Source organism: Schistocerca nitens, chromosome 6 (genome assembly GCF_023898315.1).
Source record: "Schistocerca nitens isolate TAMUIC-IGC-003100 chromosome 6, iqSchNite1.1, whole genome shotgun sequence".
NCBI lineage: Eukaryota > Metazoa > Arthropoda > Insecta > Orthoptera > Acrididae > Schistocerca > Schistocerca nitens.
Genome location: NC_064619.1, coordinates 663,215,200 through 663,232,707, shown reverse-complemented (window position 1 = coordinate 663,232,707; position 17,508 = coordinate 663,215,200). Strand labels below are relative to the sequence as shown.

Below are 17,508 nucleotides of genomic sequence, written 5' to 3'. Positions count from 1 at the left end.
CAGGAGAGTTCATTTTTATTTAGCAAGCCATCATGCTAAAATATGAAGTGACTATAAATTACTAAGATCGCTGCTGACTTGTAAACTACTGCATGCATGGTTAGCACACTGTGCATTAAGCATACAGGAATAGAGTTTTGAAATTATTTATGTTAAAAGAGAACAGGAAAAAGTCAGAGATGCATTATCACATTTACTGGAAGGATTATAATATTCATCTTTGTGTAAGGAAGTGATTGAAGACTTAGAAGCTCTATCAGTGAAAGTCAAAATATATTGCACATACTTTTGAGATGTGTAAAGGTATGAGTCAGACCCAACAGGCAGCTCCTACCTGATTGCAAGTAAAAGAAGCTTTGAAAACCAACCCAAACAGCAAGCTTCCCAACCACTATACTCTCAACTGAGAAGTATTATTTTACCGAAGAAGGCCTGATGTGGAACAGTAGTTAGTTTTCTTTCCTTAGGAAGCTGAAAACCAATTAATTTGGTATAAACACTACGTGTAAGGGACTCTTTGATTTTATGAAATGTGCTAATAAGTTAAACAAGTACATTTCCCACACCTATACCCGAGGGAGGACTCGAACCTCCAACAGGGGAAGCCGTGAGGTCTATGACAAGGCACCCCAGACCATACAGCTACGCTGTGCAGCAAACCGATTTATAAGACCATATTACTCCAAAAGAAAAGTAAGATGGTTTGACTATCTAATTCAGTTTCCTGAACATTTTGGTATATAATACACTAAAATCAGACAATTGTGAGACCTTCAGATAATATTTTGAATGTTGACATGTGAGTGTAAAATTTCGCAGCTACACATATACTGCCACATTTGAGCAGTCTAGAAGACTGTGAATTGCTTTGTTTTGTGCCTACTGCTACATCTCAGAAGTTGGCATTACGAATAAGCAAATCAGTCCTTTGTGTACGATAGCTTACTAGTTTTCGTCAAAAGCAGTGTGATTATTGGCTATTTATGTAGTAAGCTAACTTACAGGAATACTATGGGAAGGCCATTAGAGATACCTGTGACAATTTAGAGAAGATGAAAAGAACCATGTGGAGCACTTTCTTTCATTGAATATCAACCAGTCAAAAGCCATTTCATGCTTTGTGTTCACCTCCAAGGAACACTTGGAGTAATTATAGGCAAGCTGAATTTTCTGGCACCCTGCATGAATTTACACATAAGCATTCTCTGACTTTGGCAGTAGTGGAGGCAATCAAACCTATTTACAGAGATTTGGAAAATCCTGAGCTCCTAAAGAAGTGCTTACATGGGAAGACCCAGAATGTGAATGAGTACTTCAGTAAAGTTGTGTGGTGCTGTGTGCCTAAAAATTTATTTGATGGCCTTATGACTCCAAAGTTAGCAGTGTCTGATGCTGTAATAACTTTTAATGGTGGGAACTATGAAAGACTTAAGGTTCTGGAGAAGTTAGGAGTACGATTTAAACAGAACACCGCTAAATGACTATGGGAACTGGATGAGCTTTGTGTACGTGAAGCGTAGTTAGATGCTCACCAAATGACAAAAGAATCAAGAAAGAAAAGGAGGAGGCAAGTACTGGGCTGTTGTGACACTGAAAAAGACACAACTATGGGCCAGGGCAATTCTAGTGCATAAATGATGCATAAATGTAAGTCTGTATAAGAATTCGTAATAAAAAAAGTCTTAAACCTCAATATCACTGAACTACATTTTTTTGCAATAAATGACCCATTTTCTAAAAAAGTACTGATGGTAGAGACATGAAATTTTCATAACATGTCAAGTGTGAGATTCGAACCCTATGGAATTGGAATAATTAAAATGTCCAGAGTTGTTTTGTTTTTATGTTCATTTATTTACAAAATTCTGTCAAAAAATTGCGAGTTTGAAAAAAAAGATAACATGCTACACTACACAATTTTAATAATAAATTCTAGTTTAATAAATTCTAGTTCTGTGTATCTAGAAAGGTGCATTCAATAATTATGGAAAATTGTGAGCTGGTGTCTTAAAAAGTATCCAATATAATGGGTTACAAAATTCGATAATTTAACGTTGGTGGCATAGAACATACAATGACCCCGTAAAGGAACTTTTAGCTTTGACTGCTACCTAAAAATGATGTTTAACATTTTTAATTATTCAAGACGGTTAGTATCAATGATTTAAAGAGTATCAATGATTTAAAGTGCAGTAGTGTGAACAATTTGTTACACACAGCGACACTAGTTAATAAAGTTTCGTTTCAAATATTACCTAGTGGGTAATATTAGTTATGACAATGGATTTAATATCCATGAGAGAAAAAAGAGCATGTTGTTTGTGACGTGTTACTGGGGAGCTTGTAGCATCAATTTCCCATAGAAGTAGTAGGAAAAAGGATAGTGGCAGGATTTTACTTTAAAGAAACAGTAATGGTAGGAGACAGGAGAAGCAGACATCTATGTACTTAACCATAATCCTATGATGGGAGAGATGCTCAGATGTAAGATGTAGTAATGCTGAGCTGAATGATGCTTAATACAACACACACTAGAAGTGACACTCACTAATTATCAATGAAACATGCAAGACTAATTGTTAAGAGTGGGATTATCTATAGCACATCCTACACAATCCTCCATGAGTTGAAAATTCTGTGACAGATGGACCTCATGAACGGCATGCATCAGGGAATAATAATTAGAATTCCCTGAGGCAAGGGAATTCTAAATATTTCAGCTATGTACACACAAGACGATTATCATTACTGTGCAACGTTAGGAATAAAATTTATGTAAAAATTTTGTGTAGTAATGGTGGACCTAAACTAACAAAGTATTTTTTCTTACAGAATACTTCGCAAGGGATTGAGTATGTGCTTAAGTAAGTATTAATTGTCAGTTGCTAATTTCAGGAAGTAGATTTATTTCAGAGTTGTGTAGTATATTCATACACTTATACAAATATTGCACATTCTCAGTTATGATGATGCAGGCACAAGACAAAGTATCTAGCTGGAAGATGTCAACTATTTTGTCCCAACTTATATTATATATATTCCGTGGAGCTAACAGGAGCAATGCCAAGATGAAGCTGTGGAATTTCTGAGAATGGTACAATGATCTGTTCTTGGCATTATGTTTCTCCCTCAATACCATTGAAAGCCATAGAAATGTTTCTCTGTTGTTCTTAAATTCCAGTTTCTTCTACAGATTTATGAAATTGAACTTCCTCAGACAGTCTCAAAAGTGTTTAAATATTCACTGAGGTACCTACTGGACTACAACTGCAATGTCATGTATCAGTTTAGTACAAGTATAAAAGTAAGATTTAACAATGAAGTAGGGTCATAAACTGCCTCAATACTGAAGTCACCAATATGGTATGCAAATAAACAAGTAGAAGAAGGCTCAGAGTAATTTCATTTAATTTTTTGCAAAAATTTTTATTTTTTTTAAATTTCCTATAATTCTCTAATTCACAGATTATTGATCACATTAGAAATACAAAGCCAAACGATCAATATACATTTCTACATTTTTGTGTGATTTTTACATTGTCTCATTATTTAATTGTTGTGGATCACAGTCAAATATCACATTACAGTAATTACAGCTGAAAAGAGGAGGAAATTAAGTAGAATCTATAGTTCAAGAAGAATCAGTTTGCATAGAGCAGGATGATGAATTTAATTAAATTGAGATCCATTTCTTTAAAGTGGCATCCTTTTAACATTGTTGGTCTCCTTGTTGGATTAGTTGGAGATACTTGTACAGGACTTGGCAATGTTTAACAGTAGCTAATCACATTTACACTTGAATTTACAACACATTTTCTCACTACTTGGTGGAATGTCACTGTCAGCTTCTAGCATTACTTTTGAGAACACATTTTACATACTCAAAGAACATACAAAGTAGTTACAACAATACATGTGAAGGATTATTTTGTCCTCCTTCACATGGTATTTAACAGTGATGTTATGGAACCGTTTGTGACACAATAATCTGTTTGAATAGTAACAGGTGTCACTGATGTGGTTATATTCAGAGTGACAGTCATCTGTAAGTGGTCACTTGTTATTAACTTTGCTATACATCACAATGTTACAAGCCTTCTGTGCAGCTATTTCAAATAAATTATTGACGCTAGGAACTGGGATCCTGTTCATTGTGTTCTGTGCATGTTGGGCAGTGCAGTAAACGAGAGAGAGCCAGACAGCTTACAGTTCAGAGCTCCTCCTGCTACCCTAACCCTGGGTCCACTTGCATGGTTCTAGAAGGCTATACTATTGGCGTGGATTGCCATCAGTGCGGTGGCAAGGACACCTTATGGTGCTCTAGGATATAGCCAACACAGAGTGCATAGTGAACGTCTCTCAAGCAAGACAGAAAATGGAGATAGTTCTCCATCAATTTCTATTAAAGTTTATAAGAGAGAAATAGAAGCTTAACATCAAGACAAGATCGACTGACTCAAGAAAACAGTAATTTAATACAATGAAATACTGAAAATAGATTTGAAAAGTAGGCAGCATAGGGGGAATGACAACCCTGAGATTGTCTGATGCTTCTGAAGAAGAGCTTACCCAGCAGAAGGTGCGATCCGCCCATGATTTGCTCTCTCTTCCATGGAAGACATAGTGGAGCTCATTTCCACCTCACTTCTCGTCTGCTCTTGGTGATGTTCTCTTGTATTGGAGATTTGGTGTACTGCAAACAATATGAATAATGGGGTGATATGGCATCTCGGTGACTGTTATGGGAGTTGGAACTTGGTAAACCACATTTAAATTTCAGCTGCAGTTGTGAGATACTTGTGCACAGACGTACTGTGAGACACGCATGTTACCAGCGGTCTATTACAGGTTCTGATGTTTGTAATGCTGTTCTAATGTTATGGTAACGACAATAGTAAGGTTTGATTAACAAACATAAATGGATCTAACCATTTATTTTATTGGAATGTTTACACTCCTGGTGATGTGGTCATTATATGTCACTATTGAGGTATTTGTCACATTTTCAGTAATCTCTCTCTCATTTCGTATTGGCCATTATGCACAGGGACCAATATACATACACACATATATATACTGAGGCAGCACATGTATCTACAAGAGTAACAATAGTATATACCATACAAATGGTGCCACAGTTCTTTCTGATATCACAGAAGTAGAAACGTGTTACATCTAGAGAACTTTATATGAATGTTGCAATTTCACCAGTCGAGATATTATCGTATAATATGGAAGTCACAAGGCATGGTATGTGTTGTTCAACACCTTGACATATAAAATAATGTATAAAATTGGAGATATGCAGGTTCCTTCAAAATACGCTGAGTCAGTGTGGACACAATGCAGTACTGCAAAATCAACATGCTTCTGACATCTTATCTCATTACATGTCTTTACTTACAGGAACCAGAGGAGAGGAACAATAAAAATGATTATTATAAAAGTGATGACATCTTGTATCCAGTATGCGTAGCCAGTAAGTGAATCTTGGGAAATAATACTACAGCATTTTATGGAAGGCAGAGGAGAAGTGGCGCTGTACCCGCTCAATTGCTGCAGGTGGTGCTATAAGGCTGGCATGTAAAAGTGTGCAGTCAGTCAGCTGAAGGCAGTGGTGCACAGTAGGAGCAGCACTGGCAGCAACCGTCTGGCCCTCTTTGCAGGAGAAGAGGATGCAGGCTGCTGGTCCTCGAAGCATTCTGCGAAGAACTCGTCCACACTGCGGTAGAGGTGGGTGCTCAGGTCAGCCACGGTGTGGTCCTGGTCCGGGTAACTCTGCCACAACAACAACCACAGCCTCAGAGAGACAGTTTCATGATGGCCAACAAATAACCTTTAATTGAGAACAACAAAAATGTTAATCAGTTATTCAAAAAGCATCCTCAGTGCCAAAGAAAGCAGGAACTGGGAAACAGGGTGTAAAGTAAATGAATAGGCCGACACCTAATGAAAACCAAGATTCCTGTCCAACTGAATCATACCATACCACTTCGCAATGTACTGAATCTTAATGAGTACATGTTTGCAATGTTGTTAAATGATTAAATTGAAGAAATAATGGTACTTCGAGCACAGTTACAATGAAATATGGTGAAACTGTTATGCAAAATAGTTTCTATTCAAAAGTATGCTCAATGAATGTGAACAATAGTAAAACTTACATTTATAAAATTGTATACAGTACTCTAATTCAAAATTCCATTATTGTAAACTACATAAGGAGCAACACCAATAGCCAGTTAAGTTTAATGTTATTCAAATTTTTGTCAGTCTCACTGTGATGTAATTTGTGATGCATTAAATATATTATAAAGCAAATTGTTTCATTTTGGCCTCAATATTTCAGTAGAAGTTGATTAACTACCACATAATTTGCCTGACAAAAGGCAAATCTAGGATTCAGTTTCAGGTGGAGTTAACTTTGATAAGATACACCAATTTTCATCAAGAGACTCAAGCTAAGTATCAGCTTTCATAGCTCAAAAAAGTGGTTATGTTATAAGGCGAACTGGTAAAAATATCAATAATTGACTTAACTGTTGATTTTTCAATGCACATCAACACACTTTTCTATGAAAACTTTAAAATTCCTCTATGATCGTATTCAAACAAAAATTCTACGTCATGATGTGAACTGAATCACAGAAAAATCGAAGTCCCAACTATTGTACTATGCAACCACTTCCCACCCAAAACTCAGATGCACAAAACGCCACAAACTCGGAGCCTAGAGTCAGGGCTCCTCACTCGTTTGAGTCAGAAAATCAAGTCCCTCTCTCATCTGAGACCCAAACCCAGCTTTGTACACCCCACAAGCTAAAAGAATAGCTTCCTTCCCAGTGGCTGCCATAATTGCTTCTTCCTACTGTGCCACTCTGTCCTAGTGATATGCATTACATTACAGTTTTATACAACTTTTGGAGCACTTGGTCAACACGAATTAACAGTTTTATAATAAATCATACTCAAGGATTGACCAAAATGACATCAAACATGATATATGTAAAACGAATCTTATCCTTCAACCATTATGTTAACATGAATATCTTGTTTCTAACCAAAGGCATAAATAATCTGCCCATTTCTGAAGTAGTGATAATGAGTTTTTGCAAATACTGTAGTTTAGTTTTGCATTCTTTAGTTTATGCATTAAATGTTTATAAGTAAGAATCCAAATTCAGTTGCTTTTCGTGCGAGTTCTTTGATGAGATGAACCAGTGCCTGAGATGCACCAGTGCCTGAGATGCACCAGTGCCTGCTGGCTAAGCTTTTAGACCCAGCACAGACTGCTTGCTGCTGTACCTGCACCAGCCTTGAAACATTGTTACCACTCCCAAATCTCGAACAAGATTCTGCAAATAGTAATTACTCTTCCGCTCAAAGAGAAACACAGCGTTCATTCTGTAATCGTTCAATTGAAGCTACTACAATCATATAGTATAGATGATGCGAGACAGACAAGGACGGTTGCATCAAGAAAGGCTTCATATCTATGAGAAGATCTATCATTATCTGGAGGGGGAAAAAAGCAAAAATGCGCTGACGGAAAAAATTCGCAACATGAAGAAGGAGTTCTGTGACAAACTAAAGTTGGTAGGCGTGTTTCTACATCTGAAAAACAATACCAACCACCCAACCAACCTAACCAACACATGGCTGTCACTGGCACCGAAGCTCTGAACCAGCTTTCATCAGAAAATACATCAGACCTCCACTCTACTCTGAGCTCTCACTTGACAGCACTGAAGTCGCAAATAGCGGTAGTTTGGGTTCAGTGGAACGCATATTATATGGCGTCTGGCCCGAAGATTTTGTTGAAGTAATTGATTTCTAAGAGTTTATTGTGTCAATATGGTACCAACTGCTGCTCATTTTGCTGCTGGAGATGCAGTACTGCTGCGGCAGAGCCATACATAAAAAATGATGTTTTTCTCTCCCAGTACTGCCATGTGGCCATCCCGAGTGCAGTCTTCTTGTGACCATACATTTGCGTGACCACTGCTGCCAGCAATCATGCACAGTGGCTACATTCCTGCAAAAATCCTTCTGCAGTATTGGAGGAGGAACAAACAGCTTCTCGTAGCCCTGTTACACGACCTCGTTCAAACTCAGGGAGGTTTCTATAATGTCGTCTTTATCGTCTTAAAGGCATTCTTGACTAACATCAACACACCCACATCCAACCTCAAAGGTAACTAATGCATGACTTTTGAATTATTTCTAGGATAATCGTCCTCCGCATATGGCACGCAACTCTGTGAACTGTCTGCCATTCCATTGACTATCAAACCATGGTTATTGATAGAAGCTTACACTTATACATTTTCAGCTTAGATATTTTAAGGTATCACATCAAACATTTGAAGTGAAAAGAAGAATATGTGCTGGCATAAGCTGGCGCCAGCACACCAGGTGGCAAAGAGGTTGTGTGAAGATCGATAGAGGCCAAAGACAGACTTGCAAGAAACGAGCCGCCAACGCCCTCTCCGCCATCAGCAGTATTTAGATCACCGCCACGGTCAGTCAGTCATAAGTGCGACAATGTGGTATGTCATCAGTCGTAGTCAACTGGCAGTCGCAGTCCCAGGTAGCTCAGAGTCAGCCAGCACATAGCGACCAGAGTAGTGTACATAGCGGGACTTGTACTTCACCAGCAATTAGGCTAACGTGCAGTATTATAGAAGACGTCCGCAGCTCGTGGTCGTGCTGTAGCGTTCTCGCTTCCCGCGCCCGGGTTCCCGGGTTCGATTCCCGGAGGGGTCATGGATTTTCTCTGCCTCGTGATGACTGGGTGTTGTGTGATGTCCTTAGGTTAGTTAGGTTTAAGTAGCTCCAAGTTCTAGAGGACTGATGACCATAGATGTTAAGTCCCATAGTGCTCAGAACCATTTGAACCATTTTTTAATTATAGAAGAGCTTGTACCACAGCACATGGTCTACGTTAAGTTAAGTGACTTCTTGCTCTTATAAATAAAGACTCTTGTTAACACATGCATGCAGTTTGTGTCATAGACAACGATACCGGCCACATAACATCTTCCCCTTGCTTCCCATGGTACAAGCCTACAGTGACAACGAGACCACACAAAAACTGGCGACGAGTATAATTCAGTGCAGATTTTGCTTTGCTTCTCTTGTGTTTCAGACTGCACAGGTGATTGGTATTCAAGTGTCTGCTAATGTATTGTTATGTACTTGCTTGTATTCCAGGACGGGAGCAGCAGAACTAATCAAATTTCTCTTTTCAGAGGCTGTGATTGCTTTTTGCTATAAAATATTTGGATAAACAACGGCTACCCCGCCCCCTCCAACCCCTCCCCACGCGCCTCATCCTCAGGCGTCCAATGTGGTGGATCTAACACAAATTTTTCTGTTTCAGAACCAACAAATTGCTGCTTTGTTGACGACGGTACAACTACTTCTGGCTGCACACGTCGCGTCGGCCACACAACAACCAATCGACCGACTACACCAACAAGTGCCGCCGAACAGCACACCAGCGTTCCGGTAGTTTAATGATACCGAAGAGGACTGGATGGAATACCTGACACAGTTCCAAGCACAATGTCAAGTTCATTGCGTTGAAGGTACAGTAAAACTACAACACTATTTTGATTGCGTGGTCCCTAGTGGTCAGGTTAACACAAAAACTATTCCCAACTGCGTCTCCCGATGAGGTCAGTTATGATCAAGTAATCGCTGCATTAACTAAACATTATGGCCAGCAAGTCCAAGTAGCTGCAGCTAGATATCAGGTCTTTCGCTTGCAGAAAAAGCCGGGTGGTACCGTCAGTGGTACACAGAATAAACGGACATGACTAGGAAGTGTAGATTTGAGAGTAGTGTGGCAACTTTCGCAGTAATTTAATGATTAGGGATGCAATAAAATTCAATGTCTCCGATAGCAGAATACAGGAACAGATCTTAAAGTACTCTGATCAATCACTACCGCAAGTGTTGCAAATTTAGAGCAATATTTTCGGGCGCCATAGCGGCCAGTTAAGTTTGACCGGGCCCCGATTTGTGGGGTCAAGTGGCCCCTTGATCGCGACCGCCCCAAGTAGCCACAGCAACGAGCGCGTACGCAGCCGCTCGGATAGCCACAAAGACAGGTAAACAGACCTGTGAACTTAGTGAAGCCTTGCCCTAGATATAAGACAGGATTGTCCATCACGTAACGCAACGTGTTACACGTGTGGAAATAAAGATGATGTCCAAGCAGTTTGTTTGCAATGGCACAAATACGCCAATTTTGCCCGCTCCCAGAACAAACAGGCTCGTGCACATGCAGTGAACGTTGTGTTTTCAAAACCTACAACAGGTTCTGATAAAAGTAAGATTAAGGTTGTGCCTCCTTCTCGCCCTAGTGCTATGCAACGACGTTCTAACAAACTATTTGTCTCATTACGAATTGCCGGCCGTTGTGTGAACTTTCAGTTGGACATACAGTGAGTCCAAAAAGTAGTCGTCTAGTTGTAACCTTTTTAAAAAAAAAACTAAGTATATGTCACGTGAAAGGAAGGATGGATGGCTCGGATGGCTCTGAGCACTGTGGGACTTAACTGCTGAGGTCATCAGTCCCCTAGCTATTAGAACTACTTATACCTAACTAACCTAAGGACATCACACACATCCATGCCCGAGGCAGGGTCGAACCTGCGATCGTAGCGGTCGCGTGGTTCCAGACTGTAGCCCCTAGAACCGCTCGGCCACATCGGCCGGCTGAAAGGAAGGGAACACAAAATGTGAACATCCAGTCATATGCAACGAACCTTGGTAAGTTATTTTTATTGATGTACAAGGAAATAAATACATCCATAGCGATAACAAATTTTACAAAATGGAGACTTTATTCAAGGGCTGCTTCAAAAAGTATTCGTCCGCTCAATTTTTTTTTATTTACAACCTGAAAATATGATTTCAATTAAAAGAATTAACATTTAGTCGGGTTTCTCTTTGCAACTACTACAGCTTGTAGTCATCTGGGCATTGACATGACCAAGTTTGCCGTCACAGAGGCTGGAATTTTGTCCCATTCATTTTGAAGTGTCTATTTTGGGTCTCTGTTGTTTATCAATCTCGTAAGAAGATATGCACTCATTATGTAAGTGCAGAATAACTTCCCTTTCGATCAGCGTCGTCTCACTACCCTTACGACCCATGGAGCTATACCGAGCGAGGTGGCGCAGTGGTTAAACACTGGACTCGCATTCGGGAGGACGACGGTTCGATCCCGCATCCAGCCATCCTGATTTATGTTTTCCGTGATTTCCCTAAATAGCTCCAGGCAAATGCCGGGATGGTTCCTTTCAAAGTGCACGGCCGACTTCCTTCCCCATCCTTCCCTAATCCGATGAGACCGATGACCTCGCTGTCTGGTCTCCTTCCCCAAAACAACCCAACCCAACCCATGGCGCTGATTGCACTGTATAGGCGCCGTTCAGAACCACAACAGGCGATAGAGTGGGGCTGCGCACGGTTGGCTCTAGTGTATCCCGTGGGTCAGCGTTATAGTTTAATCACTGCGTACAGAATTTCGGCATGTGTCTTCTCATGATGATATCTTCCAGTACTTTCCAAAGGTGTTCAATAGGATTAAAGTCTTGGCTCTGAGGAGCGGTGTTAAGTTGTTTTAGGGTATTTTACGCCACAGCCTTATATTTAGAGGCATACGCTATTGATCGTTATCTTGTTGAAAAACGTAATTTCCTTGTAGGCCTAATTTTTAGGTGCTAGGATTCAGATTGTCCTTTAAAATGTTGACATACATATAGTGATCCATTGTACTGTCTATGAAATGTAATTTTCCAACACCTGCAGCACTCATACAGCCCCACACCATCAGGTAGCCATCACTGTGTTTAACTGTTGGCCGTATTCTTCTTACGCCACACCATTCACATGTCATCCGACCCGAATACGTTATATTTACTCTCATCAGAAAATATTACTCTACTCCAGACGGCTTCCTTTTCGAATCTATGTTCAATCGCAAAAAGAAGACGTTTCTTTCAATTCTGTTCACTGACCCAAAATTTCTTGCGCATTGGTTCAAATGGCTCTGAGCACTATGGGACTTAACATCTATGGTCACCAGTCCCCTAGAACTTAGAACTACTTAAACCTAACTAACCTAAGGACATCACACAACACTCAGTCATCTTGCGCATTACCCGGCCGCGATACCCATACGTTTTTAAGGTATTTCTGATTGTGTTGGCGCATACCTTCTTTCCCCTAGACTCTTAACTCCACAGCCAACTTAGGAGCGCTGATTTTAGATTTCTTCTTCATTTCTCTCTTGGTAAATCTCTTGTCTGCATCAGTCAAAGTGTGAGGGCTTCCGGTACGTGGTTGGTTTCTTAATGATTTTGTTGGGCAAAATCGATCTATTATCGACTGAGCCGTCTATCTAGGTCTACCGACTACTTTATCAATCTCGTAAGAAGATATGCACTCATTATGTAAGTGCAGAATAACTTCCCTTTCGATCAGCGTCGTCTCACTACCCTTACGACCCATGGAGCTATACCGAGCGAGGTGGCGCAGTGGTTAAACACTGGACTCGCATTCGGGAGGACGACGGTTCGATCCCGCATCCAGCCATCCTGATTTATGTTTTCCGTGATTTCCCTAAATAGCTCCAGGCAAATGCCGGGATGGTTCCTTTCAAAGTGCACGGCCGACTTCCTTCCCCATCCTTCCCTAATCCGATGAGACCGATGACCTCGCTGTCTGGTCTCCTTCCCCAAAACAACCCAACCCAACCCATGGCGCTGATTGCACTGTATAGGCGCCGTTCAGAACCACAACAGGCGATAGAGTGGGGCTGCGCACGGTTGGCTCTAGTGTATCCCGTGGGTCAGCGTTATAGTTTAATCACTGCGTACAGAATTTCGGCATGTTCAGATGGTGAACGAATACTTTATGAACTAGCTCTTGTATTACATGTTCTATTTTGTTAACCTTGCTGTCGATTTGAATATATTACTTTCCTTGCTTTTCAACAAAAATAGCTTACCGAGGTGTTTCTTACATGACTGGCTCTTTAGATTTTATTTACATTTCTTTTCATGTTACACAGATTTTGTTTTCTAAAAGATATCCAGCTAGACGAATACTTTTTGGACTCACGGTAGGTGTCTCAGCAACTTTGATTAATCGTGCCACGTACGAACAGTTAGGCTCATCAAGCTTTACTAAATCTAGCAAGCATCTCACCGCTTACAACGGACAGGAGATTCCAGTGCTGGGACAGTGTAGTTTGCCTCCAAAAAAAAATGGCTCGGAGCACTATGGGGCTTAACTTCTGAGGTCATCAGTCCCCTACAACTTAGAACTCCTTAAACCTAACTAACCTAAGGACATCACACACATCTATGCCTGAGGCAGGATTCGAACCTGCGACCGTAGCAGTCGCGTGGTTCTGGACTGAAGCGCCTAAAACCGCTCGACCACAGCAGCCGGCCCTCACAAGACAGATGGTTTGGTACAGCCGGGAGTAAGCCATCCTCGGCTCATCTCGACATCCAGCATCGTGCCTCCTCTCTGTTGTCGTTCGCAGCCTCGCTACACGACTGTGGCGTGGCATTTTGGGGGAGGGGGGTAGGGGGGATGGAATGTGCCAGTGTAAGCTGGCGCCAGCACACCAGGCGGCAAAGAGGTAGTGAGAAGATCGATAGAGGCCAAAGACAGACTTGCAAGAAACGAGCTGCCGCCCTCTAGGCCACCACCAGTATTTAGATCACCATCACGGACCGGAGGACCCAGTCAGCCAGTCATCCAGTGAGGCAATGAGTCGAGTCATCAGTCGCAGTTCAGTGGCAGTCCCAGTTGCAATTGGCCAAGCCTCTAGCCAGAGTCAGCCAGCACATAGCGACCAGAGTAGTGTACATAGTGGGACTTGTACTTCACTGGCATTGAGGCTAATGTGGACTATTACAGAGAAGCTTGTACCACAACACCTGGACTATCTTAAGGTAAGTAATTATTGTTCTTATGAATGAAGAACTGTTAATACATGCATGCATGCAGTTTGTGTTATAGATGAGGATACTGGTCGCCAAACAACATCCTCTCCTTGCTTCCCATGGTACAACCCTACAGGTCAACGAGACGACACAAAAAATAAAGGCTTTTCACAGTCGTCTCTATCTTTTTTATTTTTTGCAGTAGGAGAATGAAATTTTTTGTGAACATACTTAGAACATTTAGCTATAAGTTGGTATATAAAAGTATTTTCTTTTATTTACAGGTGAGCCATAATGGACTGTGAAGTAAATGCCAGGTTTCGACAACGGCCAGTGATAGAGTTCCTCTTGAAGATCGACGATGACTCTGCCACATCGATTCACAGGAAGTTACTCCCCATAGTGCTCAGAGCCATTTGAACCATTTGAAGTTACCCCCTGTTTATGGGGAGAACAGAGGATCGCAGCAGTATCCAACGGTGGTTGCAGAGGTTTAAAGAAGGAGATTTATCTCTACTGGACAACCCACGATGCGGTAGACCACTGACGGCAGTGAGTGATGTGAATAACGACACCATTGATCAAATCATCCAAAATGACAGATGTGTGATGACACGACAGCTTGCTCAAATCAGGGGCGGTGGCAAGGGGGGGGGGGCTAGGGGGGCTATAACCCCCCCCCCCCCCCAAAAGAAGTATCGTATTACACTGGATAAAATAGCTTCAGAAATCAGCGAATATATTATGCCAACAGATTCAATCAATTTCTTGGTGGTGGTGGTTAGTGTGTAACGTCCCGTCGACAACGAGGTCATTAGAGACGGAGCGCAAGCTCGGGTTAGGGAAGGATTGGGAAGGAAATCGGCCGTGCCCTTTCAAAGGAACCATCCCAGCATTTGCCTGAAACGATTTAGGGAAATCACGGAAAACCTAAATCAGGATGGCCGGAGACGGGATTGAACCGTCGTCCTCCCGAATGCGAGTCCAGTGTGCTAACCACTGCGCCACCTCGCTCGGTATCAATTTCTTTATAATTTTGTAGCAGTATATGTTGCCAAGTATTACAAACCCATTTTAACAAAAGAATAAGAGCGGCAAATAGCTTACTACATAAACCTATAAATATCATTTAACTTAAAATAGGCGTCTCATTATCTATTAATACACATTTTTTACCCTGAACTCCAAAACAGTTACCAAAAACTAATTTAAGTAACACCAAATTTTATCAATTTGTCGATAGATGATCCCAACTCTCCTTTTGTTAAGCCATATTCCATTCCCCAACCCCCCCCCCTCCATTAGCCCTCCTCTTGACCGACTTCTACAATCGCCCTTGGCTGAAATGGCTCTGAGCACTATGGGACTTAACGTCTGAGATCATCAATCCTCTAGAATTTAGAACTACTTAAACCTAACTAACCTAAGGACATCACACACATCCATGCCCGAGGCAGGATTCGAACCTGCAACCGTTCAACACGTCGTTTTCTCATTTCAAGAGTCAGCTGCCATGGCACCCATCTTGCAGACACTTTGTGAAACTGGACCACATCATGCACAGTGTGGTGTGCTGACCAATGACTAATCTGTAAACATGCTGCAGTGTCATTCAGTGTCACTCGGCGGTTTTCCTTCACTATGGCTTCAACTGCTACAATGTTCTGTGGAGTCACAACTCGTTGTGCCTGACCTGGACGAGGAGCACCTTCCACTGAAGTCACACCATTTGCGAACTTGCTACTCCATTCGTAAACTTGCTGCTATGACAAACATGCATCACCGCACTGAACCTTCATTCGGCGATGAATTTCAATAGATTTCACACCTTCACTACGCAAAACCCGAATGACAGAACACTGTTCTTCTCTGGTGCAAGTCGCAAATGGGGCGGCCATCTTTATACTGATACTGCGACGGTATGTGTGGATCTGCACTATGCTGCCACCTACAGGCCATTCTGCACGCTGAGTGTAGCACGCTTACCAACTTAACGGCGCGAAATTTCGATTTGTTATTACAAATTTAAGGTTTTCATTTGACTCACCGTCGTGAAAAATAACGGAATGAGCTTCCTCTGTCGTTTTCACTGACAATAACAGTGATGTATATCAGATCTAGCCTGACCACTTTTCATGAGGCAGCAGCGCTGTTCAGGACAAAAAAAAGTAATGGCCCCTTTTCCCATTCTTGCCACTTTACCACACCTCTCCCTACCAGTCTTACTGTTAACTGGCAACCTAGATAAATTAGCATGTTATAGTGATTCATTACAGTAATTGAAACATGAAACATGATCACAGATGTTTACTAAGTGTCTTTAATGCCATTTTTCTGTTTCTTTTAATCATTGCATTGCATTACTGCAACCCTAACTTGATTTCGCGTTATTTGTTACAGATATGTACCACATTTGAAGATGAACGTCTCGACAATGCACGTTCACGAATCCGTGTTACTTCTGTTTCACATTTGTACCGTAGCAGCTGATCGGTGCTAGTTGCGCACGCTCGTGACTTGTCAACACTGGAACATAATGAATAAAATATTCCCCCCCTTACTTGTACTAATCCTGCAGTGGCCGCGCCACATACCACTCTGCCCCTAACGTAAGCGACACACTTTACTTAGCTCAGGACCGAATTCACCAGCGTAATTAAAACTGAGTACATCTTAAAATACACTCCTGGAAATGGAAAAAAGAACACATTGACACCGGTGTGTCAGACCCACCATACTTGCTCCGGACACTGCGAGAGGGCTGTACAAGCAATGATCACACGCACGGCACAGCGGACACACCAGGAACCGCGCTGTTGGCCGTCGAATGGCGCTAGCTGCGCAGCATTTGTGCACCGCCGCCGTCAGTGTCAGCCAGTTTGCCGTGGCATACGGAGCTCCATCGCAGTCTTTAACACTGGTAGCATGCCGCGACAGCGTGGACGTGAACCGTATGTGCAGTTGACGGACTTTGAGCGAGGGCGTATAGTGGGCATGCGGGAGGCCGGGTGGACGTACCGCCGAATTGCTCAACACGTGGGGCGTGAGGTCTCCACAGTACATCGATGTTGTCGGCAGTGGTCGGCGGAAGGTGCACGTGCCCGTCGACCTGGGACCGGACCGCAGCGACGCACGGATGCACGCCGAGACCGTAGGATCCTACGCAGTGCCGTAGGGGACCGCACCGCCACTTCCCAGCAAATTAGGGACACTGTTGCTCCTGGGGTATCGGCGAGGACCATTCGCAACCGTCTCCATGAAGCTGGGCTACGGTCCCGCACACCGTTAGGCCGTCTTCCGCTCACGCCCCAACATCGTGCAGCCCGCCTCCAGTGGTGTCGCGACAGGCGTGAATGGAGGGACGAATGGAGACGTGTCGTCTTCAGTGATGAGAGTCGCTTCTGCCTTGGTGCCAATGATGGTCGTATGCGTGTTTGGCGCCGTGCAGGTGAGCGCCACAATCAGGACTGCATACGACCGAGGCACACAGGGCCAACACCCGGCATCATGGTGTGGGGGGCGATCTCCTACACTG

The 17,508-nt window shown here is 42.3% G+C and overlaps 1 protein-coding gene across 1 annotated transcript in view; it reads right to left on the bottom strand.

Moving 5' to 3' along the window:
* Window positions 1-4,919: 4,919 nt before the first annotated feature.
* LOC126262207 (venom dipeptidyl peptidase 4-like) overlaps window positions 4,920-17,508 on the bottom strand; it is a 425,317-nt gene continuing 412,728 nt past the window's right edge. The window contains exon 16 of the mRNA XM_049958631.1: window positions 4,920-5,778. Within this exon, the coding sequence (XP_049814588.1) occupies window positions 5,602-5,778 (177 nt within the window). The 3' untranslated portion in view covers window positions 4,920-5,601. The remainder of the gene's footprint in view (window positions 5,779-17,508) is intronic.